Below are 27,287 nucleotides of genomic sequence, written 5' to 3'. Positions count from 1 at the left end.
CAAAGTATTAACAACAGTAGCAGGTTATAGAGGAATGGTATATATTTTTGCATACTTTTTCTGTAAACCTACAACTTCTCTAACTAATAAAAAAAAGTTCTTTTAAAGAACATACATATTTTTAAAAATGAACATATGGATTTCCTGACACAGCAATTCCAGTTCAGGGAATAAACACTACAGAAATACATGCATTTGTGTACTAGCAAAAATACTAATGAATGCTCATAGGAGCATTATTTACAGTAACTCCAAACTGAAATTGTTTAAAAACAAAATGATTAAATAAGTTACAGAATATTCAAACAATGGAAGGCAATAAAATGCACTAGCTCAAGATAATCATAACAGTATGATTACCAAGAAATATTGGGCAAAATAAGCAATATATATAATATATATATATACACACACACACACACACACACACACACACACACTATAATTCCATTTGCACAGGTTTCAAAAACTAAAAGCCAAATCATGCTGTCATTCAAAATATCAGTAAACCCTAAGGAGGAGGGAAAGATTATTGGAGAAGGCAAGAGGATGCCATATGAAATGCTGGATATATACTTTTTCTTGATTTGGCAGTTACACGGAAATGTTGAGAAAATTATAACTGTTATATATACTTATGAATTGAGCATTTTCTGTATAAATGCTGTATTTCTTTAAAACCCATATTGAATGGTAAAATGTACACACACAATACCATCATACAAACACTGTACAAAAGACATTGACAACATATTGGGAGGCTGGGCCAGCTTGAAACTTGTGTCAGGGCTGCGAACAGCACTGAATTATGTTTGAGTGTGGTTTAAAAGGGGAGATTTTAGATTGCATATGTAGCTAGAATAAAAAATTAAAAAAAAATAGCTGTACAACAGTAAACCATATTGTAAATGATGGACTATAGTAATAGTACATTATAAGAGTTCTTTATTAATTATAACACACGTACCACACTAATGCAAGGTATTAATAGGGTAATATACAGGTATCTTGTATTTTCTGCATGATTTTTCTGTACACGTACAACTTCTCTAACTGAAAAACAAATGAAAAAAACTACCTGACATTCCAACCTCATCCCAGTTATCTTCCTCTAGAGTCATACTTGATGTATGGTGCTTATCTCCTACATACCACACTGAATCCTTCAAGTTCTTGTATGTTCTACATTGGAAATGATATCCAGAACTTGAATATCTGTCATCACCTCTAACACTAATAATCTGAAGATCTAACCTGAATTCTCCAACAGCCCTCTAACTGATGTTCCTACCTTGTTCTTTACCCTATCAACTCAGAAGCCAGTGATTCTTTTAACAGTCACTGCTGTGTTCAAAACCCTCCGATAACTTCCCACAGCATTAAGATTTAAAAGCAAAGTCTTCCTGATAACCTACAAGGCACCTCAAAATCCAGACACTGATGGACCTCCCATATCATCTTCAACCAGCAACACCCAAGCCTGTTCCACTTCGCACTGGCCTCCTTGCTGTTCCACCACAGGAAGCAGTCCTTTAAAACCTCTGAACTGTCACTGTTGTTCTCCCCTAGAACGTACATCTCTCTCCGCTCAAAGGTCCCCTTAACCCACTTTCCCTATTTACCCAATAGGGAAAATAGCTCCTCACACATCACTATCAGCAGCAGCAGCAGCAGCAGCAGCACCACTACCACCACCACACTTAATTTTTCTCCACTGTGAATACCACAGCTCATATGCAACATTTACCCATTTATCAGGTACCCCATCTCCAAAAAGAATGTAAACACCCTGAGGACAAATCCTTTTTCATTGCTATAGAACTGGGGCATACTACAGAGAGCCTGGTATAAAGGAGGTATGGGCTTGAATCAGACACCAGAGTTCAAATCAAAGCACTACCATTAACTGACATGCTAATCTTAGGTAAGTAACCTAAGCTTTCTTGCTACCGATCCCTCAGATAACGATTAATAGCTGCTTCCCAGGGCTTTTGTGAGAGACAATTCTCTTTGATCAGTATATCACAGGTCAAGAAAATAATAAAACTTGAAGTACATTAAGAATGTGGTACACCATTTAAGTTTGGTGTATAGTATTGTTTAAAGCCCACATAAAATAATGAAAGTTTATGAAATTTATACCCACAAATGGGGCTGTTATAAACACTCACCAATGACCAGGTATATGGATTATGTACATGCATCCAGCTGGGTATGAGAAACTACCCCTCAATAAATAAATTAATCAAATAGAAAAAAATAATGAAATAGCCAGGGCAGCTTAAATGAATAATCAGTTTATTTTTTCTCATTTAACAAAAAGTCCACAATCAGCACAGGGTTTGAGCAGTCAAAGCCACTGAGGCTTTCATCCTCCTCATGAGATGGATCCTTTAACTCAAGGTATTGGATCTCCTTTCAAGGTTGAAAGCAAGGAGGGAAGAGGAAGGAACAAAATATGGAGAGGAAAATGCAGGTTAACATGGACCCTTTCTCAAGAGCTTTCCCAGAAGCCTACACAGTAACTTCTGCTTAATTGTCAATGGCCAGGGCTGTGAGATATGAGCTCTGTTAGTCGAAATAAAACCTAGAAGTTGGAGATTTAAAAAAAAAAAAATAGCACACTTTACTAACCTGACAAAACCCAGACTCTCTAGATATGGAAGAAGATGAGAGTGAGTATTAGGGAAGCAACTAAAAGTACAATTCACTCTTGGCCAGACAAGAGGCAAACTTACCAAAGAGTCCATCTGATGAATCATGCTCTGATCTCAGTGCATTTAAATTAGATACCTGTAACAAAGAGGTACTAAAAAATACCCATGTTACACTGTACGGAACACACTTCTAAATATCCCATTGGTCAAATAAATTACTTCAAAAGGAATTAAACATATCAAGAATGAAGTTATAATTAAAATACTATACACAAGCCTTGGTGATTAGGCTTAAGGGCTATTTAGAGGAACATACAATTAAATAAAGACTAAAAATTAACAAGTTGGGGTTCATTTTCATAGTGAAAAGCCAATAAAGACAATCCTACATTCACTGGACAATCCCAAAAAAGCTGTCTCCCATTATCAATGCTCATATGCACAGGAAGTGAGGGACTGTGGCTGGCAGCATATCCACACTGACTACATACAGAGGGATTGTCTGCAGTGCAAGTTTTATAACTTTCCTGAAAGAGGGATCACACTGACTACATTTAAAATGTTTTTAGTATCTCCTACTGTAAGTATTCACATATTTCATAAAAACTGCAGGATTACTGTAGACCAGGGTTTCTAAAACTTAGTAATATTAAACATTTTGAGGCAGATATTTGTGGTTGGGGGTTCCTGTGCAATAAAGGATATCTCCCCATTTACATGCCAAAAGAACATCTCCCCCAGTTATTACAAGCAAAAATGTCTCCAGACATTATAAAATATTCCCTGGCCAGCAAAATCACCTCCAGTTAATAGCCACTGCTATTAATCAAGGATTGGCAAAGTTTTTCTATAAAGGGCTAGACAGCAAGTATTTTTGCCTTTGTAGGGCACATATGCTCTCTGTTGCATATTCTCCTTTCAAAATGTAAAAATCATTTTTTAACAAAGTGGGTCATACTAACCTCTTCTGTAAACTCTCCCACATTCCTTACTTTATATATATAAATCACTCTTCAGAGTGATTTCGCTCATGAAGAATTCAATGTGAGACCAGAAAAGATTCCCTCATTTTTAGACGTTTTCCAGTTTGCTCTTATGCCTAAAAGATGAGGTGGTCTAAAAGTCATTTCCACATTAAATATCAAATCATAGAACTTTTCTTTCTATAAGTTCTCACATTGCAAACAAATATACACGTTTGTTAAGAGTTGAATGTGCACTAATAGCTTCTTCCTCCAAACCACAGACAGAAGTTTTCTTCCCAGTGCAAATTCTCACAGGTCTCTTAAGTGATGAGAAACTCGAATCTTCCCATTGTTATAAAAACTGGGCTTCTCCCAGGCTACATATATTAATTTGTGAACAGATAAGCTGAAAGCTCATGAGGACTTTCTTGCCTTCCTTATTAGTCTGAGCTTGTTTCTGTTAAAAACGCATATTCACTGGAGCCTTTTCCACATTGATGACACAAAGAGCTTTTCCCCTCGGTGAGTTTTCACATGACTCCTAAGAGATGAATGATCACTGAAGGCTTTCCCACAGACAAGGCATTCATAGGGTTTCTCCCCAGTGTGTATTCTCCTGTGCACATTAAGATTAGAGCCTATGCTGAAGGCTTTCCCACAATGATCACACTCATAAGGTTTCTCTCCTGTGTGAGTTCTCATGTGTGTCTTAAGGGTTGACTGGTTTCTGAAGCCTTTCCCACACTGTCTACATTCAACATATTTCTTTACAAGATGAATGCTCATATGCCTCCTCCGTGATAAATAATCACTGAAGACTTTCCCACACACAGAGCATTCATAATGTCTCTCTTGCGTATGTATTTTCCTGTGCGCAGTTAGATTCGAGCTTGCACTGAAAGCTTTCCCACACAGGTCACACCCATACGGTTTCTCTCCAGTGTGAGAATTCATGTGTGTCTTAAGAATTGACTGGTTTCTGAAGGCTTTTCCACACAGTCTACATTCAACAGGTTTCTTAATGACATGAATCCTCATATGTTTCCTCCGTGATACAAGATCACCAAAGACTTTCCCACATTCTTTACATTCATATGTTTTCTCAATCAGGTGGTTTTTCTTGTGCAAATTAAAGTTAGACTTCCATCGGAAGGCTTTTCCACACTGTGTGCATTCATAGGGTTTCTCTCCAGTGTGATTCCTGATATGTTCTTTAAGATGTGAGGGATGCTGGAAAGCTTTCCCACAATCATGACATTCATAGGGCCGCTCTCCAGTGTGTGTTCTCTTGTGTGCAGTAAGGTGACAGCTCCTGCCATAGGCCTTCCCACACTGATCACACTCATAAGGTCTCTCTCCAGTGTGAATTCTCATGTGTATCTTCAGGGAGGAGAGGGTTCGGAATGCATTTCCACACTGACTGCATTCAAAGGGCTTCTCTTTGGTATGAGTCCTGACATGACTCCTAAGAGCTGAAGGATCATTGAAGGCTTTACCACAGGCATTGCATTCATAGGGTTTCTCCCCAGTGTGTATTCTCTTATGGCGTGTAAGGGAAGACCTGGTGGTAAAGGCTTTTTGGCACTGATGACATTCATATAGGTTTCTTCCACCATAAATGCTCATATGATGGGTGAGATGTGAGCTGTCTTTGAAATGTACCCCATAATCACGGCGATGATAGGGTCTCTTCCCACTGCGCCTTCCAATTTGCTGAGTAAGACGAGTGCCTATGCTGAAGACTTCAAACAAGTGAGCATATTCAGTGGGTTTCTCACTAAGACAAGTTCTTTCCTGTTAAAGAGATGAATACTGACTAAAGCATTTCCCATATTCATTACATTCTTAAGAATCCCCCCCTCCATAAACTGATATGACTAGGAGGCATATCATTATAACTAAAGATGCCATTATTTGTAGTGCAAATGTAGTATTCTTGCCCCATTTGGACTCTATCATTCAGAACAGGTGAATGTTATGCCACAAGGCCCATCATGTTTCATTTACAAGGCTTTTTACATAAAGATTTTCTTATTGTCTAAAACTGAATCATGATCTGAAACACAGCCATCATGATCTGAAACACAGTCACTGAAACACACTGAAAAGTGAAAAGGTTTGGGTACGGGTTTGGGGTTATCATCAAATTGATAATAGTCAGTGTCTCTGAGACACTGCTTCATCTCAAGGAATGCCACTTTCCCCAAATGTCCTGCCTGGTTCTTAACTTCTTTTCTAATGTAAGGTAGACCCATTCTTCTCTTAATGCGGGAGATTTGGAATTACCCCAAAGGAATCTTACCATATCCACACCATTGGATGTTTCTTTCCCAAAAATATCTTCCATAAGAATTGACCATTTGGTTTTAGATGAAGTCCCCCAATCTGAAACACATTAGAAAAAAATTAACTTGCTGGAAAAAGAAAATGGTGGGATTATGGTGGCAGAAATGGATGGATATCTTTGCAAATATTAATCCTAAACATGGCAAGGTGATGTAAAAGGGAAAAACTCACAAGAGTAAAAATGGCTTTTAATAACTTGGCCATGTGAGACATATTTGGCAATGACAGAAAGAAATTTAAGTCACAGGTTCACTAAAAAAAACAATTTTTCAAAGACTGACATTAACACTGACAGAAAAACAATATGATCAGGATATCAAGTATAAACGAATGGGACAAAGAGTTCACATGGAAATGTTAAATTTAAAGATGAAGGGGCACTGAGACCAAGGGACTCATGAAAGAATAGACGAGCAGTGAAAGAGAAAAGGACATTTTCAAATTATCCTGGTTGACATTTCCTATTGTATCTCTCCTGACCCCAATCATTTAAGCTGATACTGAGAAGCACCCCTATTTGCTGCCTGGTGCTCACCTGGGCAAGAATTTTGGTGAATTTCTGTCTCCTCTGTCCTCAGCTCCTCTTCTTGCTCTAAGTGGGAGATGAGGCTGGGTTTGCCATGCTGATACCCTACTCATGAGGAAAGACATATGTTGAGGGAGGACTGTGTAGAGGACAAGCCCTTCCATCACACTGGGGTCAACACCATGGTTTTCGGTGTTCTGAGGACTGCCAAATCTGATTTAGGAGCGGCAAACTGATTGTACAAAATTTCTACAGAACATAGTAAAGGTCTTTCCCAAAAGTAAAAAATGTGAAAGGTTTCTTTTCCCTGTACCCCAGAAGTTTGCAGAAGTCCTCTGCAGAACGTTGACTTCACAGCCCTATGCGTGGGGATACACACTGGTTGCTGCAAGGAATCCTTCAACCAACAGATTTTTGCTCGTCTGATGGAGCAAGTACACTGGGATCTGGATCATCGCCATAACAAGGGGTATGACGGCCAATGGAACTTGAGTGTTGCCCCATCCCCCATAACTAAGAAAAACTAAGGGTGCTCTCCCTCACCTCAGAGAGAGGATGCTAACAGCTGTACCTGAAGTCTTTCCAGTGAAGAAACCCTAAGACCTAAAGTTATAAGGACCTGTAAAAAGGGCCCACTAAGGAAGTGTGGCATCCCTATCAACCGGGAGATTCTGTCTACATCAAGCTGTTCTAGAGGAAAGAAAGTCACCTGGATTCATGCTTCCCATGGGAAGCTAGCACCACAGGGAACTGAACTGTGGTTCCCACAAAGTACCTGAAATTTAATTTTCCAAAGCCTCTGATACTGGTATTGAACTAAAGAGAAAAGAGGTAGCCTAGAGAACTTATTACCATTTTCACAGAACATCTCACTGTCCTATTCTTAGCAGCGGTTACTTCAGTTAATTTAAGAATCACACTACTTGAGAACAAATGTGTTTATTACATTAGTCTTTCTTCCTGCACTCCTAGTAATGGTTTTCACAATCACTTATTTCTGATCAGCTCTAAATTATACTCCCAATATGGACATGGTCTGGTTTTATAAATCCAAAAGTCCAACTATTGGCAGAGCAAAAGTGAGACCACCTGCATTAGTACTTTTTCATTATTCCATAGTAAAATTAATACGTAGTCATATACTCAAGTATTACCTATACCACAGAAATACTGTGTTTACTGATTTGACTAAAAGGAACTTAAAACACAAAAGGAATCTCTTATTACAATCAAGAGAGGTATAGGAGAAAGCCCATTAGAAAATTATTCTCTAACCTTCATAATGGTAATTTGGTTCAATAAAGCTACAGAAAACCACAGAGATAAGTGACGGTAAGTTACCCAAAGTATAAATGTATATAAAAGAGATCCCCTCATTATATTTAGAATATGGCAATTCTCTGCTATTAAGTCCTAGCATTAGGTGCAGATGGTTTCTCTTAACATATTTCTAACATCAGTCTTTACAAGACTTGTTTCCACTGGGTCCTTCCATTATGGAATCTGTTTGCTAAGGGGCCATACTAGGGCAAAAAGGGACTGGATAAATACAGTCTTAAAAGGAACAGGAGCAGTCTCAATAACTAGTCAGTTATTGAGACTGACCTGCTAAAGTTGATGTTTTGGGTCAATTACAAAAGTACATAATAAAATTTTAAACTGCCTGGTATCATGATATCATACAAAATCTTCCTGTGGGAGGTCAATTAAAATGGATATGGGGAAGAATTTGGAATTGGTCTACTTGAAGTAGGGAGAAAAAAATCACACAGGTCTCAGAGGCACTACTGTAGAGTCTAAAAACAATCAGCTATAAAGCAGCTCCAAAATATTATCACTAGTTCATAATCACATAATTATATTTAAGGAATAATTAAGTGTTAGGGCTATGACTATACCCAAAGAGATGATGGTGCGGAAAAGAGAAACATCTAATTAGCAGATAAATAGAAAAATGACATTTATAGATAGACTACTAAAGTTAAGTCTAATGTCCTAGATTAATGTTAGGATGGAAGTTCTTTCCAGTCCCACTGTAGATAGATAAACAAAGATGGATGCTTACTTTTCATGGAAATTTATTTGAATGTTACAATAATATAACTATCAATTTGGACCAATACAAAATGTGGCCCATAGGATGGGTTTATCCCCAAGACTTGAAACAATGAGATCCATGTACATTAAAATACTGGAAGACTCATCTGTATTCTTGAACCCGTGCCTCATAATAATACTTTGATACTAGATAATGTCAAAAAAATAAATAACGAAACAAACAAATTAACCCCCACAATTTTGTGCTCCAAAAGAAAGGGGATTCTTATCTCAGAAATCCATGCCCCAAGCTCATACACACGCACACACTTCAGAAGCTCCAAAATCAATGCAATGGACAAGTATCAATAACCATGAGGAGAGAGCTTGGGGGCAGGGACCAGATCTGCTTTTTCATAATTGTATTCCAACTCCCCACACAGTTCTTGGGGCACAGAAAGTAATTAAAAAAAATTATGAATGAATAAATGACATCACACTTACCAACTGAAGCCAGGTTGCTATAGTTCTCCAGCATTACATCTTTGTATAGTTTTCTCTGAGAAGAATCCAGCAAAGGCCACTCCTTTTCCGTGAAGTCCACAGCAATATCTTGAAAAGTCACTGATTCCTAAAACATTGCACACATTCTGAGTCAGTAAGAAACTAGCTTATCAATATTCACAGAAAGATGGCAGAAACTGAAGACGGGAATGAGAGAGAACCAACAAGGATTCTTAGATGGGGCTCTTGAGATTCAGCATTGACTCCTCCCTATTAAGTAATTTCATTTCAATTTATCACTTCAAATTTATCTGAAATGGGACCAAATCCTTCTCTCCATTTGCAGCCTCGCCTGAGGGCTTTGAGCATTATTCCCCTATCCAGGAAAGATATTCATGGGTCTGAGCATTAACAACTCGTATATAAATCACTTCCTGAATTTCCCTGATACCAGGACAGCCTCACACCATCCCGTGGCTTTCTCTCCTGTGCCCTGATCAAGCATCAACTAGCCCAGATAAAGATCTGAAAGAAGTCCTCAATATGCAGTAGTAGGGGCATTCCAGGGAAGTGTATGTGCCACTACGAGCCTTTACCCCTACCATCTGCCACTGAGATTTGGGTGTACCTGGGAACCAGCCCTGGCTGGTGTTGGAGACGCCAACCCATCACAAGGAAACAGGTCCACACTCTGAAGATAGGAAAAACCTTTTGAAGAAAGTGGAATTTCTGATTCCTGCAGACAGGCAGCATCCTCAGGAGACATAGCTAAAGGAGAAGAGAGGATCCAAGGGAATCAAAGCCAACCCAACAGCACATCAAACACAAATCAGAAGCACGCTTCAGGAAATTGCCCCCACTACTGAACGTCTACATCCACAAACATACGTGTCTGCAGACATGCACATACTCACATACTAAGAAGCCAGAGCACTGCTGTACAACTCAAGGAAGGAAAACAGGTCAGTTGGCCTAGATATTCATGAAGAAGTGACACATATTCCCAATTTCTGGGTGAAGAAATTAAAGTTCTAAGAAGCAGAGCTGTTACTTTACTCGAGTTTATCAAAATAAATGGAGATACTGTACAGCAACCCACCACCTGCCACCTTTTCTCACACACCCACTACCCAGTCTTTCCTTTTCCCAAATCCATAAAGATCCTGAATCAGGCACAAGTCACACGAGGGTTGGGGCCTCCTGAGACTTTGTCCTACCTTTCTTCAGTTCATACACCTTCCCTTGGAGGCTCTCTTACTATGGTGCACCCCCCTTTACCCCAAAGACTACCATGTAGGGCAGGGGGTGACTTAAACAAGATTTCTGAGGGCATGCATTGACCAAAGAACTTACCAAATGTGGGAGACAGATCAAGAACTGCCATTCTGTGAAAATGACAGTAACTGTGCCTGAACAAGAGGGCAGTGGGACAGCCAGGGAATTACTTTTCTTATTTTTGCAGTATTCTTGAACAAGGCATCTACAATAAATAAAAGAGTAACAGAAGTAGTCAAAGGTTTTCTCCTGCTCAGCTCACTGTAAACAACGCTTAGTTTCATTTTTCAGCATTTTCTCTTTTTAGGAACCAAGTTGTTTGATCCTGGGTCTTTATCTTAACTAAGTAAAAGTTCCAGGCAGGGTGCCTAAGATGCAGAATTCAGTTTTCCCAAACTAAGCATAACTGTGTTAAACTCCCTCGCTCACAAAAAACTTTGGCCCCAGACTTCCTTTCAATTTCCAGCCCTGCGATCATTTAATATGCTCTAGAATCCATGAAGATGGTCTATCTTGGACCATGACCGCAATTTCCAGTCACTGTACCCCACACTCAAGGCTAGCCACACATAGCCTTGGCCATAACCTGTCATCTCTAATACCTGCTTCACCTCCCAATGATTCAGAAATTTGCTCTCTGGAAAAAGCCTCCTACACACACTTCTCACATTAACTCTTCCACTTTGGAGAGAATGCTACACCATCCTTGGAGAGATCAGTCCCCACAACAACCAACTAGTCACACTGGTAATTTTAGAAACCCAAAGTTATTAACCCCAAAGGGGCATCTAAGCAATACTGTATCCCAAACAACCTGTCAAAATTTCACCAGTTTTTCTGAATCTCAGACATTCTTAACTTTATGCTTACTTTCAGTAAATAATCTCTTATTTCACTTCAAAATAATCACACAAAAAATATCAACGTCATGGTGATGAATGCACAATTATGTGATGATACTGTGAGCTAATGATTGTATAGTATATATGGAATGTATGCAGTAAAGATTTGTCAAAAAATATTTTTTAAAATATCAACAATAAATACATTAGTGCTAATAAACACATTTAGCAAATTAATGGGGCGCAAGATCACACGCACAAAAATTATTAGTTTCTAAAGTCATAGTGAACAATCTGAATTAGAAATGAAAATAAGATTTCATTTTCAATAGCAACTAAAGAATCAAATACCTAGGAATAAATTTAACCAAGAATGTAAAAGGACTCATACACAGAACCCTACAAATATTGCTAAAAGGAATCAAAGACCTAAATAAATGGGAAAACATTCCATGTTCATGAACTGAGAAAGTAAATATTATTGAGGTAAATTCTAACCAAAGGAATTTACAGAATCAACACAATCCCAATCAAAATTCTACCTACCTTCTTTAAAGAAATGGAAAATCAAATAATCAAATTATGTGGAAAGATAAAGGGTCTCAGAAAAAGCCATCTAGAAAAAGAAGAATGTGAAAAATTCACAACTGGAATAGCCTGATACTGGCACAAGGACAGACATATAGGCAAACGGAATTGAGAGTTCAGAAATAAATCCTCACATCTATGACCAACTGATTTTCAACAAGGGTGCCAAGTCCACTCGATTAGGACAAGAATGCTCTCTTAAAGTAAAAACTGAATACCTGTAAGCAAACAATGAAGGTGACCCCTATGTCACACCACATACAAAAATCAAGTCAAATCAGTTCAAAGACATAACTATTGTCCCGACCCGCAGGACAGTCAACGGGGTCCGCCACCTGCTGAGGGAAGAATGGCTATGGGACAGAGAGACGCAAGAAGGACAGCAAGACAGGATTCTGATCAAGCTGCAAATTTTATTAAGCAAGCCAGGTGTATATATACCAACTTGGGGAGGGAAGTAGGGTATGTGGAGCATTATGATAGGAGGGAGTTCGTGCCGGCGGGAAGGGTTGGTTAGATGATTGGTGGCACTTGTTGCCAGGGGAAAAAGGGGCAGAACAGACTCTTGGCGGGAACCTATTTCCGTGAAGAACCTTGTTGTAATATGTAGGTGCTATTGCATCAGCCAGGGTGGCCATGTTGGCTTAATCGCCATCTTAGGTTAGCCTCTGGTCCCCAACATCTCCTCCCTTTGTTTGATTTGACAGGGAAGGAGTAGAACATTTATTGTCCTTTGGCTTTAACCGGCTGGGGGGAATAGAGGCCTCATTCCCCAAGTTGTTGGTGGCTCTGTTTTTCTGGGGAAAGGAATTATTGCAGAGCAAACCTTTGTGCAAATGAGGCGTATTCCTCAAGGAGCTCGAAACGGCCTATTTGATCATTTGGCCCTCCTTTGCAGTGCTTTGCCTCGCACCCAGCGGTACCAATCACAGCGTAAGCTGGAAGCATATCTTCGAGTTATATGCTGCTCCCGTAGGAGGGGGTTTGCAGAGGGTAGATGTTTTCTTGGCCTTCCAGGGTCACGCCTTGGTCCTGGAGATGGAGCCTTTGGTAATGCACCTGAATGGGCCTCCCTAGGGCTGAGTTAACTTGATCCTTTACAAGCTGGAGTATTTTCCTTATAATGGCAGGTGCAATAGATATTAGAAGGAGTAGGGTTATTAAGGCGCCTAATATAGGGAGGAGGTAGGGAAGGACTTTGTTAAGTCCCCAGGAGGAACCTCCTTGGGCTTCCCGCTCATGTTTGCGGTTTGCAATTCTTTCCCTAAGTTTGGTCATTGAATCTTTAATTAAGCCAGAATGACCAGCATAAAAGCAACATTCCTCGCCTAATGCTGCACAAAGCCCTCCTTGTTTAAGGAACAGCAGGTCTAGCCCTCTTCTATTTTGGAGAACAATTTCTGATAGGGACGTAAGGGACTTTTCAAGGTGGGTGATGGAAGTTTCAATACGGGTTAAGTCCTCATCTGTTGCAGCTCTTAGGCTGGAGAGGCTTTGTTGTTGGAGGGTGATTGAGGCGATACCGGTGCCTAGACCAGCAACACCAGTAGATGGATTCTTAGACTTCAGTCATCTGTCAGCTTAGCCGTCGTTGAATAGGTTATAGCAGGGCTTGCTGGTTTATTAGTAGCTTCAGCTGTGCTAGAGAAAGAAAGAGAGAAAAATGCCTTTTCTCAGGGCAACCTTTTTGCCCTGGACAGATTGTCATTGTCTATTTGTTTTGTTAATCGCTCTGGTAACCATTTGTCTGAATCGAATTCCCTAGAATATATATACACTGATTCTCTGCCCCATATCAGGACCGGATCTGGTCCTCACCAAGTGTTATCCAATGGATCTTTCCAGAGGACCGTGGCGAATTGTGTTCAAATAGATCTAAAATAGGCCTGTGAGAGATTGCAAGGTAAAGAAAATATTAAAATCAACAGGCTTTTTTAGATCTATTTGAACAAGCTGTTCTTTTTGAATGCATTGTTCAATTAATTTTAACTCTCATTCAGCTGCAGCTGTTAACTGCCTTTTGCTTAATAAATCAGAATCTCCTTGTAAAATATCAAACAAGTTTTGTAATATATAATTAGGAATCCCTAAAGTGGCAGGTAGCAAAAATGAATGCAGAGTGCCAATAGTGACATGTACCCATAGCAAATGACCAGATTTTTTTAATTGAATTCATTGGATTGATTTAAAAGGAATGCAGGAATGTGGATTCTTTATAATTGGTTGTGCATTTTTGCTAATTTTAAATTTATTGCATGCAGTTTTTATGGTATTTTCTCACAATAGTGGCCAAATTTCGGTTTGCTTACATGACGGGGCCCAGTTGGGTCCTCTGGGAACTGGCTAGGGACCAAGAGGAGCTTCCTGGGACCTAGATATCTTTATTAAAGTACACCTCTTTCTGGGGGGATAGCCAGTCCTCCCAGCTAGAGTGTACATTTTAACTATTTTTTACCAAGGTCATGTGATAGCAATATCAGTTGCATGTAATGGCAACATCAGGTGAACAAAAAAGACTCCACAAGTATATTTTTTCCTTGCATTCAACCCTCAAATCTGATCTGCTTCCAATATAAGCCATGGTTATTTTAGGGTAAATTTAGCTTATACATATGTAGTTTATATAAAGATTGGACAAAGCCTTAAGATATTTTGGCTTAAAGGAATATAGGTATTTATATGATTTGAATATGATTTAGCCAGTAATAGATTCATTTATAGTAATAGTACTTAGATTAATAGATTAAGCCACCTGGTTTAGGGCAAGAAAAGAAGCACTTTTTGCCAGTATAATGATACCCAGGAGAAAATCAGTACTTTTTATACAGATAACAACATGATAAAAGTTAACATAAGTTATTTTGATAAAACACAGACTCTTTGCTTTCTAATTAATTATTTAGAATTTTTTTATATCTTTTCATTAGAACAGGCTAAAAGTTCAAGAAAACGTCATTTTAGACTCATTAAATCTTTCTTGATTTTAACCATAATTTCTATTTTTACAAACCCTCAGCACTTATTATATTAGTTTAGGCTTTATTCCATATTCCATTATTCAAAAATAATGCATAGGGGGCAATTTTTTGAATAATGACCCGATTTGTTACAATTAAAACAGATGGGGCCGTTGTTTTGAGGGCGATTTTGTAAGACAGCTAATATTGCCTGAGTATTAGGATTTATTCCGTTACAAAGTTTAATATAATTGGAGAGGTCAGTATTACGAAAAAGGGCAGATTACCGCCTGACAGGCGGTGTTAGCATTTTCATAAGCAAGATGCTTGATAAAATCGCTTTCGCTTTCCTGATCACCAAGAATGCACTGGGCTGCGGTCTGTAGCCGACTGAGGAAGTCAGTATATGGCTCATTGGGGCCCTGAACTATTTTTGATAAAGAGGAGGTGAGAGCCCTTTTGGGGGAAGTAGCCTCCATGCTTTAATGGCGGCAGACTGCACCTGGAGACCAAGTCCTCGGGGGTATTGTGCCTGGGTAGAATTAAGATGATAAGGACTTGACCCTAGAAGCTTTTTTAACGACCAAGATTTTGTGCTGTCTTTTAAGATGTTGCTTTCAGCATACTTTTTACACTGTTCCTCATAATCCGCTTTCCATAGCAGGAAATCGCCACCTGATAGGGTGGCTCTGACGAGCTGTGACCAATCATTTGGAGTAAGCTCCTTTTCGCTAATATTGTCTAGCAAAGCCAGAGTAAAAGGGCAGTTGCTCCATAATCATGTACGGCTTTCTTTAGTTCTTTTAAATATTTTAGATTAATCCTTTTGTATTTATTGGTTCGGGGTGTTTCCTCCCGCTCGCGGCTACGCTCGTGGCTACATTCTGATTTTATTTCGTCCTCATCATTGGCCTTCTCGCTCCCTTCCTCCTCACTGCTTTCCTGTTCAGACTGAGGCTCGGAAGCTTCTGACCTTGCCTTTTGCTGGCTACGGAGGACTGTAAAAGTGTAGTGGGCACAGCGGGGGTTAGAGGGCTTATTTTGGTTAGTCATTAGAGAGAGAGAAGAGAGCGCCTGACTGGCGGTTTGCAGGGAGTTAAGGAGGTGATTATTTTGCAGTTGTTGTCAGTTAGCTCTGGCCTGTTCTTGGGCAAAGAGTTCATTAAAGGCGTTTGCACTGTTTCTGAGCGTAGTGGCCGCTTCCTCCAAGGCTGTATATTGTGGCAGGAAGGGCGGAACTCGGGGCATTATAGGATAGCAATGGTGAGGAGGTTGTGGCGCACATGGGACATGGGGGGGGGGGTGGAAGTCCGGGAGGTTATTAAAAGCTGAGAGGGGTTTTTCGGCACAGGGAGTTTTATCTTCTTGGAGGTCAGTGTCATTTGGTATATCTATAGTGACAGAATTACATTCTGAGTGGGGTCTGGAGAGGGGACGTGCATTTTTTAAGGCATTTTCTCCCTCTCTATAAAGCTTTAGTATGTCAGGGTCTGAATTTTTTAAGGCGTTTTCTCCCTCTCTACAAAGCTCTAGTATTTTAGGGTCTGAAGGGGAAGTTTTTATGGCCTCATTGATTAAGTTCCAATAATTGAAGGCTGTAACTGGCACCTTTTCCGGCCCAAAAATTTTATAATAGTCCTTTAAACAATCTCCTACTCTCGATCAGCATTTTTGGTCTATGGTCCCGTCAGCAGGGAACCATGGACAGGTTTGATAGACAAACTGAAAGAAATTTCTAAGGTCCTTTTTCTTAACTCTCGCTCCTCGCGTCTTGAGGGTTTCTTTTAATTGTCTCACGTAAAGCCCATGTGTACTAGATTCCTGTCCCATAGTGAATTTTTTAAATGAAAATGAAAGTGACTTACTGGGTGATCCTTCGCTCTTCTCTTTGTTCGTCCGTCGGCGCGAGGCAATGTCACCGGGGCTGCGTTCACAGGCGAGTTACTTCTGTGGCAGTCCGGGGTTATGGGAGGGCCCTCCTCATTTTTCGGCGTGCGACGCTTCTATCTCTCAGCTAGCGGTCAAGCCCCACGTTGGGCGCCAACTGTCCCGACCCGCAGGACAGTCAACGGGGTCCACAACCTGCTGAGGGAAGAATGGCTATGGGACAGAGAGACGCAAGAAGGACAGCAAGACAGGATTCTGATCAAGCTGCAAATTTTATTAAGCAAGCCGGGTGTATATATACTGACTTGGGGAGGGAAGTAGGGTATGTGAAGCATTATGATAGGAGGGAGTTCGCGCCGGCGGGAAGGGTTGGTTAGATGATTGGTGGCACTTGTTGCCAGGGGAAAAAGGGGCAGAACAGACTCTTGGCAGGAACCTATTTCCGTGAAGAACCTTGTGGTAATATGTAGGTGCTACTGCATCAGCCAGGGTGGCCATGTTGGCTTAATCGCCATCTTAGGTTAGCCTCTGGTCCCCAACAAACTATAAGAACCAAAACTATAAAACTCCTAGAAGAAAACATAGGGAAGCATCTTCAGCACCTTGTGCCAGGCAGTGGCTTCCAAAGCATTAGCAGCAAAAGCAAAAATAGATAAATGGGACCTCATCAAACTTAACAATTTCATGCATCTAAAGCTCTCATCATAAAAGTAAAAACAACACCTACAAAATGAGAGAAAATATTTGGAAATTGCATACCTGATAAGTTTAATAGTCAAAATATATAAAGAAATCCTACAACTCAACAACAAAAAACAAACAAGCCAATGAAAAGATGCTCAAGATGATCAGCCCATTAGAGAAATGCAAATCAAAAGTGTAAGATACCATTTCACACAAACTATAAACTACTATTAAAAATAAAGGAAAATAAAATAAAATAAAAATAAAGGAAAATGACAAATGTTGAATAGGATGTAGAAAAATAGGAACACACACTCACTGTTGGGAGGAATGTAAAAATGGTGCAGCAACTGTGGAAGACAGTTTTACTGTTCCTCAGAGTTAGACACTGAATTACTCTATGTCCTGCAATCTCACTTCTAGGTATAGTCACAAAAGAAGAGCAGGGACTTGAGCTGATAATTGCACACTGAAATTCACAGCAGCATCACTCACAATTACGAAAAGATCAAAGCAACCTAAGCATCCATGAACTGATGAATGGAAAAACAAACTGTGGAATATACCCACCATGGAATATTACTCACCTGTAAAAAAGAAACGAAAATCTGATATAGGCAACAATAGAGATGGAAGATTAAGAGTCATGTTAGCTGAAATAACCCAGACATAAAAGGACAAATATTGTATGATTTCATGGATATGAAGTCAATAGAACAGGAAAATTTGTAATTTGGGTCCAAAACTAGAATATAGGGTACCAGAAACTAGGGTGAGCTCAGAGAATGGAAGGTTAATGCTATACTAGTACCTGGGGTGAGGTCAGAGAATGGAAGGTTAATGCTATGCTAGTACAGAATTTCTGTATGAAGTGATGGGAAAGTTTTTATAAATGTAATTAAAAGCATTTAATGGTATATTTGAATGTAATTTAAAGAGAAAACTTTTGGCTGTATATATATATTTATAATAAAATTCTCTTTAAAAACCTATAGTACTGTAGAACACAAACAGTGTGACCCCTAATGTAAGCTATGGGGTTTAGTTGATAGTACAATTAGAAAGATATGATATTCTTTCATCAACTGTAACAAAGATTCCATACTAGCAAGGTGTTAACAATAGCGGAAGTGTATAGGAATTCTGTCTTTTCTGCAAGACTTTTCAGTAAACCTTCATCTTCTCAAAAAAAAAACAAAATTATATTAAAAAAAAAACAAAAACAGACTTCCGGATAAGATGGCGGCTTAGTAAGACGTGCGGGTCTTAGTTCCTTCTCCAGAACAGCTACTAGAGAAGTAGAAACGATTCAGAACAGCTCCCGGAGTCACGACAGAGACCAAGAAGACAGCGTACCCCATTCCGGAACGGCTGACTGGCTGGAAGAATCCGCTCCGGTGAGATCACCGAGGGGCGCGGGCTTCCCCGGGCCGGGGCGGCAGGCGGCTGGAGTCCCTCCCTCCCTCCTTCCCAGGCCGGCTGGGAGAATTGGACAGGCGGTCCCCTCAAGCCGCACCAGCTGGCGCCCACCCGCCACACGCGGCCCCCCGGACCAGCAGGGAGAATTGGATCGGAGATCCCCAAGCCGCGGAGAACGGCGACAGGGGTCCCTTCCAAACATGTGGCTTCCCGGTCCGGCTGGGAACGGTGGATAGACACTTCAACAAGCCACGGTGGCTGGTGCCCCCCCGCCATGCTTGGCGCCCCGGGCCGGCTGGGAAATTTGGACAGGCGTTCCCCCAAGCCGCGGAGGCCGGCAACCCACCCCACGCGCGGATCCACGGGCCAGCTGGGAGATTCGGATTGGCACTCCCCCAAGCCACTTCGGCTGGCGACCATCCCCCCACAGCGAGAGTTTTCCAGTTAAAGGAGCCACAGCATCTTTTACTGGTGGGACCCGCAGACAGATGAGCACCACGAGCGCCACCTACTGGGCAGGATAAGGAAAACAGAGCCCAGAGATTTCACAGAAAAACCTTTCAACCTGCGGGGTCTTACACCCAGGGAAATCTGATTAAATGTCCAGACGCCAGCAGAAGATAATGGATCACGCTCAGAAAATTGAAAATATGGCCCAGTCAAAGGAACAAACCAATAGTTCAAATGAGATACAGGAGCTGAGACAACTAATGCTGAATATACGAACAGAAATGGAAAACCTCTTCAAAAACCAAATCGATAAATTGAGGGAGGACATGAAGAAGACATGGGCTGAACAAAAAGAAGAAACAGAAAAACTGAAAAAACAAATCTCAGAACTTATGGAAGTGAAGGATAAAGTAGAAAAGATGGAAAAAACAATGGATACCTATAATGATAGATATAAAGAGAGAGAAGATAGAATTAGTGATTTGGAGGATGGAACATCTGAATTCCAAAAAGAAACAGAAACTATCGGGAAAAGAATGGAAAAATTTGAACAGGGTATAAGGGAACTCAAGGACAATATGAAGCGTACAAATATACGTGTTGTGGGTGTCCCAGAAGGAGAAGAGAAGGGAAAAGGAGGAGAAAAACTAATGGAAGAAATTATCACTGAAAATTTCCCAACTCTTATGAAAGACCTAAAATTACAGATCCAAGAAGTACAGCGCACCCCAAAGAGATTAGACTCAAACAGGCATTCTCCAAGACACTTACTAGTTAGAATGTCAGAGGTCAAAGAGAAAGAGAGGATCTTGAAAGCACCAAGAGAAAAACAGTCCCTCACATACAAGGGAAACCCAATAAGACTATATGTAGATTTCTCAGCAGAAACCATGGAAGCTAGAAGACAGTGGGATGATATATTTAAATTACTAAAAGAGAAAAACTGCCAACCAAGACTCCTATATCCAGCAAAATTGTCCTTCAAAAATGAGGGAGAAATTAAAACATTCTCAGACAAAAAGTCACTGAGAGAATTTGTGACCAAGAGACCAGCTCTGCAAGAAATACTAAAGGGAGCACTAGAGTCAGATACAAAAAGACAGAAGAGAGAGGTATGGAGAAGAGTGTAGAAAGAAGGAAAATCAGATATGATATATATAATACAAAAGGCAAAATGGTAGAGGAAAATATTATCCAAACAGTAATAACACTAAATGTCAATGGACTGAATTCCCCAATCAAAAGACATAGATTGGCAGAATGGATTAAAAAACAGGATCCTTCTATATGCTATCTACAGGAAACACATCTTAGACCCAAAGATAAACATAGGTTGAAAGTGAAAGGTTGGGAAAAGATATTTCATGCAAATAACAACCAGAAAAGAGCAGGAGTGGCTACACTAATATCCAACAAATTAGACTTCAAATGTAAAACAGTTAAAAGAGACAAAGAAGGACACTATATACTAATAAAAGGAACAATTAAACAAGAAGACATAACAATCATAAATATTTACACACTGAACCAGAATGCCCCAAAATACGTGAGGAATACACTGCAAACACTGAAAAGGGAAATAGACACATATACCATAATAGTTGGAGACTTCAATTCACCACTCTCATCAATGGACAGAACATCTAGACAGAGGATCAATAAAGAAATAGAGAATCTGAATATTACACTAAATGAGCTAGACTTAACAGACATTTATAGGACATTACATGCCACAACAGCAGGATACACCTTTTTCTCAAGTGCTCATGGATCATTCTCAAAGAGAGACCATATGCTGGGTCACAAAGCAAGTCTTAACAAATTTAAAAAGATTGAAATCATACACACCACTTTCTCAGATCATAAAGGAATGAAGTTGGAAATCAATAATAGGCGGAGTGCCAGAAAATTCACAAATACGTGGAGGCTCAACAACACACTCTTAAAAAACAAGTGGGTCAAAGAAGAAATTGTAAGAGAAATTAGTAAATATCTCGAGGCGAATGAAAATGAAAACACAACATATCAAAACTTATGGGACGCAGCAAAGGCAGTGCTAAGAGGGAAATTTATTGCCCTAAATGCCTATATCAGAAAAGAAGAAAAGGCAAAAATGCAGGAATTAACTGTCCACTTGGAAGAACTGGAGAAAGAACAGCAAACTAATCCCAAAGCAAGCAAAAGGAAAGAAATAACAAAGATTAGAGCAGAAATAAATAAAATTGAAAACAATAGAGAAAATCAATAAGACCAGAAGTTGGTTCTATGAGAAAATCAATAAGATTGATGGGCCCTTAGCAAGATTGACAAAAAGAAGAAGAGAGAGGATGCAAATAAATAAGATCAGAAATGGAAGAGGAGACATAACTACTGACCTCACAGAAATAAAGGAGGCAATAACAGGATACTATGAACAACTTTACGCTAATAAATACAACAATTTAGATGAAATGGACGGGTTCCTGGAAAGACATGAACAACTTTGACTCAAGAAGAAATAGATGACCTCAACAAACCAATCACAAGTAAAGAGATTGAATTAGTCATTCAAACGCTCCCTAAAAAGAAAAGTCCAGGACCAGACGGCTTCACATGTGAATTCTATCAAACATTCCAGAAAGAATTAGTACCAACTCTCCTCAAGCTCTTCAAAAAAACCAAAGTGGAGGGAAAACTACCTAATTCATTCTATGAAGCCAACATCACCCTCATACCAAAACCAGGCAAAGATATTACAAAAAAAGAAAACTACAGACCAATCTCTCTAATGAATATAGATGCAAAAATCCTCAACAAAATTCTAGCAAATCGTATCCAAGAACACATTAAAAGAATTATACATCATGAAGTAGGATTCATCCCAGGTATGCAAGGATGGTTCAACATAAGAAAATCAATTAATGTAATACACCATATCAACAAATCAAAGCAGAAAAATCACATGATCATCTCAATTGATGCAGAGAAGGCATTTGACAAGATTCAACATCCTTTCCTGTTGAAAACACTTCAAAGGATAGGAATACAAGGGAACTTCCTTAAAATGATAGAGGGAATATATGAAAAACCCACAGCTAATATCATTCTCAATGGGGAAAAATTGAAAACTTTCCCCCTAAGATCAGGAACAAGACAAGGATGTCCACTATCACCACTATTATTCAACATTGTGTTGGAGGTTCTAGCCAGAACAATTAGACAAGAAAAAGAAATACAAGGCATCAAAATTGGAAAGGAAGAAGTAAAACTATCACTGTTTGCAGACTATATGATACTATACGTCGAAAACCCGGAAAAATCCACAACAAAACTACTAGAGCTAATAAATGAGTACAGCAAAGTAGAAGGTTACAAGATCAACATTCAAAAATCTGTAGCATTTCTATACACTAGTAATGAACAAGCTCAGGGGGAAATCAAGAAACAAATCCCATTTACAATTGCAACTAAAAGAATAAAATACCTAGGAATAAATTTAACTAAAGAGACAAAAAACCTATATAAAGAAAACTACAAAAAACTGCTAAAAGAAATCACAGAAGACCTAAATAGATGGAAGGGCATACCGTGTTCATGGATTGGAAGACTAAATATAATTAAGATGTCAATCCTACCTAAACTCATCTACAGATTCAATGCAATACCAATCAAAATCCCAACAACTTATTTTTCAGAAATAGAAAAACCAATAAGCAAATTTATCTGGAAGGGCAGGGTGCCCTGAATTACTAAAAACCTCTTGAGGAAAAAAAATGAAGCTGGAGGTCTCACGCTGCCTGACTTTAAGGCATATTATGAAGCCACAGTGGTCAAAACAGCATGGTATTGGCATAAAGATAGATATATCGACCAATGGAATCGAATAGAGTGCTCAGATATAGACCCTCTCATCTATGGACATTTGATCTTTGATAAGGCAGTCAAGCCAACTCACCTGGGACAGAACGGTCTCTTCAATAAATGGTGCCTAGAGAACTGGATATCCATATGCAAAAGAATGAAAGAAGACCCATATCTCACACCCTATACAAAAGTTAACTCAAAATGGATCAAAGATCTAAACATTAGGTCTAAGACCATAAAACAGTTAGAGGAAAATGTTGGGAGATATCTTATGAAACTTACAATTGGAGGTGGTTTTATGGACCTTAAACCTAAAGCAAGAGCACTGAAGAAGGAAATAAATAAATGGGAGCTCCTCAAAATTAAACACTTTTGTGCATCAAAGAACTTCATCAAGAAAGTAGAAAGACAGCGTACGCAATGGGAGACAATATTTGGAAATGACATATCAGATAAAGGTCTAGCATCCAGAATTTATAAAGAGATTGTTCAACTCAACAACAACAAAAAGGCAACCAACCCATTTACAAAATGGGAAAAAGACTTGAACAGACACCTATCAGAGGAGGAAATACAAATGGCCAAAAGGCACATGAAGAGATGCTCAATGTCCCTGGCCATTAGAGAAATGCAAATCAAAACCACAATGAGATATCATCTCACACCCACCAGAATGGCCATTATCAACAAAACAGAAAATGACAAGTGCTGGAGAGGATGCGGAGAAAGAGGCACACTTATCCACTGTTGGTGGGAATGTCAAATGGTGCAACCACTGTGGAAGGCAGTTTGGCGGTTCCTCAAAAAGCTGAATATAGAATTGCCATACGACCCAGCAATACCATTGCTAGGTATCTACTCAAAGGACTTAAGGGCAAAGACACAAATGGACATTTGTACACCAATGTTTATAGCAGCGTTATTTACAATTGCAAAGAGATGGAAACAGCCAAAATGTCCATCAACATACGAGTGGCTAAACAAACTGTGATATATACATACGATGGAATATTATGCAGCTTTAAGACAGGATAAACTTATGAAGCATGTAATAACATGGATGGACCTAGAGAACATTATGCTGAGTGAGTCTAGCCAAAAACTAAAGGACAAATACTGTATGGTCCCACTGATGTGAACCGACATTTGAGAATAAACTTGGAATATGTCACTGGTAACAGAGTCCAGCAGGAGTTAGGAACAGGGTAAGATAATGGGTAATTGGAGCTGAAGGGATACAGACTGCACAATGGGACTAGATACAAAAACTCAAAAATGGACAGCACAATAATACCTAATTGTAAAGTAATCATGTTAAAACACTGAATGAAGCTGCATGTGAGCTATAGGGTTTTTTTGTTTGTTTGTTTTTACTATTATTATTACTTTTATTTTTTTTCTCTATATTAACATTCTATATCTTTTTCAGTTATGTTGCTAATTCTTCTAAACCGATGCAAATGTACTAAGAAACGATGATCATGCATATATGTGATGATGTTAAGAATTACTGATTGCATATGTAGAATGGTATGATTTCTAACCGTTGGGTTAATTTCTTTTTTCCGTTAATTAATTAAAAAAAAAATCCCTTAGCAAACAAAAATTACAACACTGCTGCATGAAATTAAAGACCTAAATAAATAAATTTGCAGATTCAAACAGTTGCTAACAAAAGCTCCAGAAAGCTGTTTTTGCTAAAACCTGAAAATCTCAATCTAAAATGAGTATCAAAATGCAAACAATCTACAATAGCCAAAATAATGTTGTAAAAGAAAAGCAAACTCTGAAGATCCACACTACTAATTTTACCACAGTACTAAAGATAGTGGGGTATTATTAAAGTAAGTATGGACAAAACAGATCAGTGGAATAAAATCAAATTAATAACAGATGTACATATGTAGTCAAATGATTTTCAATAAGTGCACCAAAACAATTCAACAGGAAAAGAAGACTTGAACACATGGTGCTGGAAGACCAGTATACATCTCAATGGCAAAAGGAACTGGGACCCCTATTCTCCTTAGTACACAAAAAACAGTTTGAGTTTTAAAACATTTCTGAACATAGACAAACACCTCACAGTAATATCCAGAGAATCCTCTCAAAAAGTTAAACAGAATTATCATGACACAGAATTCTACTCCCAGTTATATACCCCAAAGAAATGAAAACAGGCATTCAAATATCTGTACACCAACGTTCACAGAAGCACTATTCTCAGCAGCAAAAGTGGAAACGTTTCATCAGCTGATCAATGGATAAACATATAAATACAAACACACAATGGGATATCAGTCAATCTTAAGAAGGAATGGAGTTCTGATATCTGCTGCAACACATGATGAACCCTGAAAAATGGTCGGTGAAATTAGCCAGATGCATGAGGACAAATATTTATGATTCCACTTATTTGAAACATCTAGAATAAGCCAGAGTCAGAAAGTAGATTAGTAGTTATCAGGGGCTAGGGAGAGAGAGACATGGAAAGATAGGCTTTATGGGTATATAGTCTTAGTGTGGAGTGATGAAAAGTTTTAGAAATAGTGATCAACTGTACACACTATTAATGTAATTAATGCCACTGAACTGTACACATAAAATACTTAAACAGCCAAGTTTTTATTATATATATCCTACCAAAATAAAAGTTTTTAAAAATCCAGAGACTGTCTTCATGATCTTGAAGTTGGCAAAAATTTCTTAGACTAGAAATAAACTGAACCAAACATAAAAGAAAAAAAAAATGAATACACTGCACTTCATCAAAATTAGAAATTCCTTCTCATCAAATGATACCATTAAGGAAATAAAATCAGCAAGCTACAAATTGGGAAAAATACATTTGCAGTACATAAAAATATGAATTGATATTCAGACTATATAAAGAACCACAAACTATTAAAAAAAAAAAAAAACTAACCCCGAAACAGGCAAAAGACTTAATATTAAACAGACAACTCACAAAATAAAATAAATGGCTAATAATAAGCATGAGAAAAGATGCTCAAAAACTAGCAACTGAGGAAAGCACATTGAAATTCGTGATTCAGCATTTCAACCCACTAGAATAGCGAAAAGAGACTATCAACACTAAATATTACTGAGGATGTGGAGTAACGATAACTCTCACATACTGACTGTGGAAGTGTGAAATGCTTCAAGTACTTTGCAAAACAATGCAGCAGTATTTTTTTAGAAAGGGACTTATCATTTAACCTAGCAATTCCACTCCTAGATAGGTCCCCAAGAGAAATTATATATACAGATTCATACATGAATGTTCATAGCAATCTTATTCATAATAGCCAAGAACTATAAATAAACTTTCAATGAGAAAATGGATAAATCCTGTTTTGTTTATAGAAACTAGCTACTGAGACACAGAACATGGATAAATCTGCATTCCATGTTGACCAAAAGAAGCCAGACACACACGCAAAAAAATGTATAAATTTCAAAGAACCAGCAAAAAGCAGACAATCTAATTTTTATAAATGGGAAATGGATATGGATAGACACATCACAAAAACTAAAACCAAATTAGCCAGAAAAAAAAGCATGAAAAGGTGTTCAACTTTAATAGTTGTTGGGAAATCTAAAATGAAACCACAATGTCATACCACTATACACTCACCAAAAGATGTAAAATGAAAAAGATACCAAGTTCTGGAGGATGCTGAGTTACAGTGTAACTCTCATATACCACTGAAAGTAGCGAGCCAGGGCAATAACATCGACTATTTATGAAATCTTAACCCCTGGCCCAGCAATTTACTATTACATATATACACGGCAGGGATATTTATATTAATAAAACAAAAGATATAAAATAGAGTGATCACAGTAGCACTACTTATAACCCAATGTCCATTTAAGACTAGAATGGGTAAACCAGTTGCCACTCATCCACACTATACTATGAGAATTAACTTTCTACTACACACAATATTGTTGAATATCACACAAACAGGGTTAATGCAAGAAGCCAGACACAAAAGTGAACATACGATACAAACTCACTCACATAAAGTGCAAAAACAGGCAAAACTAATCTATGTTGCTAAGTCAGGGTAGTGGCTACCATGGACAGGATGAAGTGGGGAGAAGTGACTGAAAGAGAGCTCAAGGGGAATTTGGATCTCAGGGTTGGTTACATGGTTGTGCTCAGTTTATGAAAATTCATCAAGCCATATAAGATCATATGCTCTCATTTAATCCTCGCAACCACCCCCGGAAATAAACCCTCTTTGAAAAGTGAGATTAGTGAGGTTAGTTCTTAAGGCAGAAGTCACTGACAAGGG

General features: G+C 38.8%; 1 protein-coding gene across 2 annotated transcripts in view; it reads right to left on the bottom strand.

Moving 5' to 3' along the window:
• Positions 1–289: 289 nt before the first annotated feature.
• ZNF317 (zinc finger protein 317) overlaps positions 290–27,287 on the bottom strand; it is a 41,926-nt gene continuing 14,928 nt past the window's right edge. Inside the window, exons 4-9 of one of the 2 annotated variants that reach the window (XM_077121471.1) lie at positions 10,389–10,515; positions 9,664–9,803; positions 9,036–9,162; positions 6,504–6,599; positions 5,925–6,007; positions 290–5,416 (exon numbers count right to left, since the gene is read on the bottom strand). In XM_077121471.1, the coding sequence (XP_076977586.1) occupies positions 4,097–5,416; positions 5,925–6,007; positions 6,504–6,599; positions 9,036–9,162; positions 9,664–9,803; positions 10,389–10,419 (1,797 nt within the window). In that variant the 5' untranslated portion in view covers positions 10,420–10,515 and the 3' untranslated portion in view covers positions 290–4,096. The remainder of the gene's footprint in view (positions 5,417–5,924; positions 6,008–6,503; positions 6,600–9,035; positions 9,163–9,663; positions 9,804–10,388; positions 10,516–27,287) is intronic. The other variant, XM_077121472.1, reaches the window with a different exon arrangement.

The sequence above is a fragment of the Tamandua tetradactyla genome, chromosome 11 (genome assembly GCF_023851605.1).
Source record: "Tamandua tetradactyla isolate mTamTet1 chromosome 11, mTamTet1.pri, whole genome shotgun sequence".
Classification (NCBI taxonomy): domain Eukaryota; kingdom Metazoa; phylum Chordata; class Mammalia; order Pilosa; family Myrmecophagidae; genus Tamandua; species Tamandua tetradactyla.
The sequence above is the reverse complement of the archived record's forward strand: the minus strand, read 5'-3'. Positions and strand labels throughout refer to the sequence as shown.